Consider the following 3,598-nt stretch of genomic DNA (forward strand, 5'->3'; position numbering starts at 1 on the left):
TTTACATTTTGGTTCCAAGCGGCAAAGATCCACCTCAAGCAAAAAGGAAAATTTGTGGGCTTATGTACACTGAGGGAAGTTGGCCTTAGGCACATCCAGAACCGGGAACCCAAATCCCATCAGCATGTTCTCTCCCTACAGCTTAATATCTTTGTGTTTCAGTTTCTTTCTCTACAACTGGAGTTCAACTGGTAGGGTATATGTTGGTGTCAGACTCATATTCTTATGGCTTAGTGACCAAAAAGGAAAAAGAAAAGTGGATTCTTTCTCATTTTCAGTTTTAAAACATAGGAAAAACTACCTGACTGGTACATCCTGGGTAATATGCCCACTCCTGCATATAACCATTGGAACAGAGGCGAGCTATCAAAAGTGGCATAGCCTGGGCACACAAGCAGTCCTTGGCCAGGGGGTGAGTCTCTTGCCAGAGGGGTCACATAGATGCTGCAAACTAGCACTAGAGAAAGTTGGAAATGTAAGCAAACTCAATACACCACTAGGACACTAATTAACAGCATGTGTGTCCTAAAGGAATGTTAGATAAAAGCAAACAAAAATCAACACATGAAGCCTGGGATACATAATCAATTTTTATAGACAAATGATTAGCTCTGACAAGAAACAAAGAGAAGTATTCATTTGGGTAAACCTTTCATTTGTTCTTTTCTTTGGAAAGCTAAAAAGAATGGCAACAACTTGTTTAGAAGCAGAAACGTGTGCTGAATTTTATTGTTGGCCATTCTACCAGTGTCAGTTGTATTATTGCCATATGCAGTCACATGATTCCCAAATGAGAAAAAGGACAGTCACACCAATCTATATCAATTTGGAGCATTTATTGTATTTCTTAGTGCATTTAATGTCCATGGCACTCCTTAAGCAAGAATATAAAGTCATCTACTTAGACTCTGCCATTCGAAGTTGGGAACATGCTTAGAATCCCATTATCTTAAAGTAACAGATTGGAATGATAAGTTTGCCAATATAGCAATCATCAATAACATACGTTTCCACATCATAACTCTAACATAGATATATATTAGTCCTCGATGTCACAGATTTTAAGAATCCATTTTACCAGTACTGGGAGAGCATGCTTTTCAACCACGTAAACAGCCAGAAAGACTATTTTATATATGGAGTGTGCTTCTCACAAAAAAAACCCTCGTTCGTCCCTCTAATACCATGCATGACACAACTGTAGCTGTATTTGAAGAGAAAGTGCGTTTCAATGACAACCATCGCCTAGAAACACGTGTAAGTCCCTATGCCTGGTGCCAGGGGAATGACACGTTGCTTTGTACTATGCCCACCTCTGTCCAGAGGACAGCTGTCTGGCCTGTCCTCAGGGTGCCCAGGCTTTTTGCCCCGTTTGAGACCCAGGATGATTGGTCACCCCCTGGGCAACTGTTTGGTACTGAGGATATCTCTGAGGAGAAGTTTCTTACAAAACCTAATCCACCATATTTATTTTCTAACTGTGAAAATTCACTCCCCACTCCTCACTCCTGGATTTGCTCATCATTATTCCCGTTTGGATAAGGCCACACTAAAAATATTTTGTTCAAAGAAGTAGCCTGGACAGAAGAAAGAACACTTCTGTAGAAAAAGGCATTCAATATTTAGAAACTTTTCTGAATAGAGAGCATGAAAAGAAAGGCTTTAAAAAAAAATTCCCTGCTGTCATTATGACTATGGATTCACAATAAATAATTCCACAGTCCTTCTTGGTTTAAGAGGAGGTATGTTTCAAATAGCTCACTGGTCCTCAAAGACCTACAGGAAAGCTCTTAAGGACCTTCTGGATACATATTTCCAAATATGTTTCCAATACACTGTTTCCAAATGAGAAACTGGTTAGATCAGTTAAGCTTACAGCCCTCTTCCTATAACAAACCTCAGTCTTCGGCTGGTTGGATGGTTTATGAGGGCAATTGGTAGGGTGCCAGCACCAGCAGACCCTGTGCCCTTTAGTCTTTCCCACAAACCAGTTACTTCAACACAGAGATGTTCCTGTTTTCCTTCCTGGGCATCTATTTAGTCATAAAAAGTGTGGGATGGGGAGAGACGTAATCACAAAATCAGAGGCTCCAAAAGAAAAGTCAGAGGAGGCCGAAGAAAAAAGAATCATTAAGATCGCATTTCTCCTAATCAAAATTCACGTTTTTATCTTTCAGGAATAGTACAAGGCTGCCGTGGGTGTACTCTGAGGAGCATGTGTGTGTGAGGGGGAGTTATTTTTCTCCTTCATTCTTTTCTTTTTTCTACATCAAGATTTAGTCAGGAGCGAAAGCACATCAATAGAAGTCTTCCTCTAGGTCCATCTTGATACAAACTGCACACAAGTTCGTGTACGTACCACAGAAGATGGAAAGAAGTCCAATGTGAACACCAATTGTAAAAACAGCCTTCTCAACGCTTATAAAACAAATAAGATAATCAAATATATTTTTTCTTTCTGTTTTTCATTAAAATGGCACAGCATGCTTTGAGAGAACAAAGTCTATATGATTGCATAAAGCATAAAATGTTAGGAAAAACTAGTAGAAAACTGCTTGTTAAATATACAATTCTGACTACTGACGTCCTTTCAATGAAATCCCATGTGGTTGAAATGAAAAACATACAGCCTGGGACAAATGTCTATTCCACATTTCAGGTTGTGATCTGCTGCATTGGCATGAGTTTTGGCGAAACCTGGCAAAAGAAAGAGAAAAAAATAACCAAATTATGAAAAACCTCATGGTATAAATGTCTTTCCTTTCAGTTTCTGAACTTCAATGATACAGGCAACAAGCAACCTTTCTATGAACATCACCTGGAATTTCCTCATTATTTTCCATTCCGAATCACCAAGGCAAAGAGCTCCTCTTCTGCTCACACTTTGTGTATTTAGTAATTCTCAGCCATCTTGCATTATAGCCTCTAAATTAAAGGTCATGAAGACTGGAGCAAGGAGTAGAGGGAGACAAACAAAGGGTCAAGATAACGAAGCTTCCTACTGAACGGATCACTAAGCTTTGAGATTAATGCCTCTGAGATTTCATATTCAAAACTGAGAGTAAGACACATGTCTCAAACACCTCAAAACACGTCCAGTCAATTTACAGTTTTGTTCAGAGACACCTAATATAGTCTTTGGATTAACAGGATACATACTATGAAGAGATGCTTGGTCAATGACAAAGTTTTATCACAAATTTCATAATCAGGATGGGAAAGATTGCAAGTTACTACAAAAAGGAGGTAACAGCACTAAAAATATTAAATGTTCACTATATTTATGCTCAATGTACAGAACAGCAAATGCCTTCCTAGGAGTCTTTAAGCAGAGAAACACGTGGACAGGTTTACATTTAATGGTAGAGCTGGTGGAAGAAGAAACCTAAGTGCAGGTGGTCTGGCTTCATTTTCACAGGTCTTTCAAGGTGTAACGCCATGTACAGATTTCTTCAATCAATGTAGCAAATATCTCTCAAGTCCTAGTAAGTAACAGTCCCCATGGAACACACAGTAGAGAATATTAAAATGTAGGTGATTTTTTGAGCCCACCAAGGATGTGGCAATTGAAGTGGGCCTAACTAGCATTTTGCCTTCC

The 3,598-nt window shown here is 39.1% G+C and overlaps 1 protein-coding gene across 1 annotated transcript in view; it reads right to left on the bottom strand.

The window, feature by feature from the left end:
- Positions 1 to 817: 817 nt before the first annotated feature.
- The window catches only part of OXCT1 (3-oxoacid CoA-transferase 1), a 145,734-nt gene continuing 142,953 nt past the window's right edge, over positions 818 to 3,598 (bottom strand). Inside the window, exon 15 of the mRNA XM_019629309.1 lies at positions 818 to 2,697. Within this exon, the coding sequence (XP_019484854.1) occupies positions 2,656 to 2,697 (42 nt within the window). The 3' untranslated portion in view covers positions 818 to 2,655. The remainder of the gene's footprint in view (positions 2,698 to 3,598) is intronic.

This window comes from Hipposideros armiger, unplaced genomic scaffold, assembly GCF_001890085.2.
Source record: "Hipposideros armiger isolate ML-2016 unplaced genomic scaffold, ASM189008v1 scaffold_838, whole genome shotgun sequence".
Lineage (NCBI taxonomy): Eukaryota > Metazoa > Chordata > Mammalia > Chiroptera > Hipposideridae > Hipposideros > Hipposideros armiger.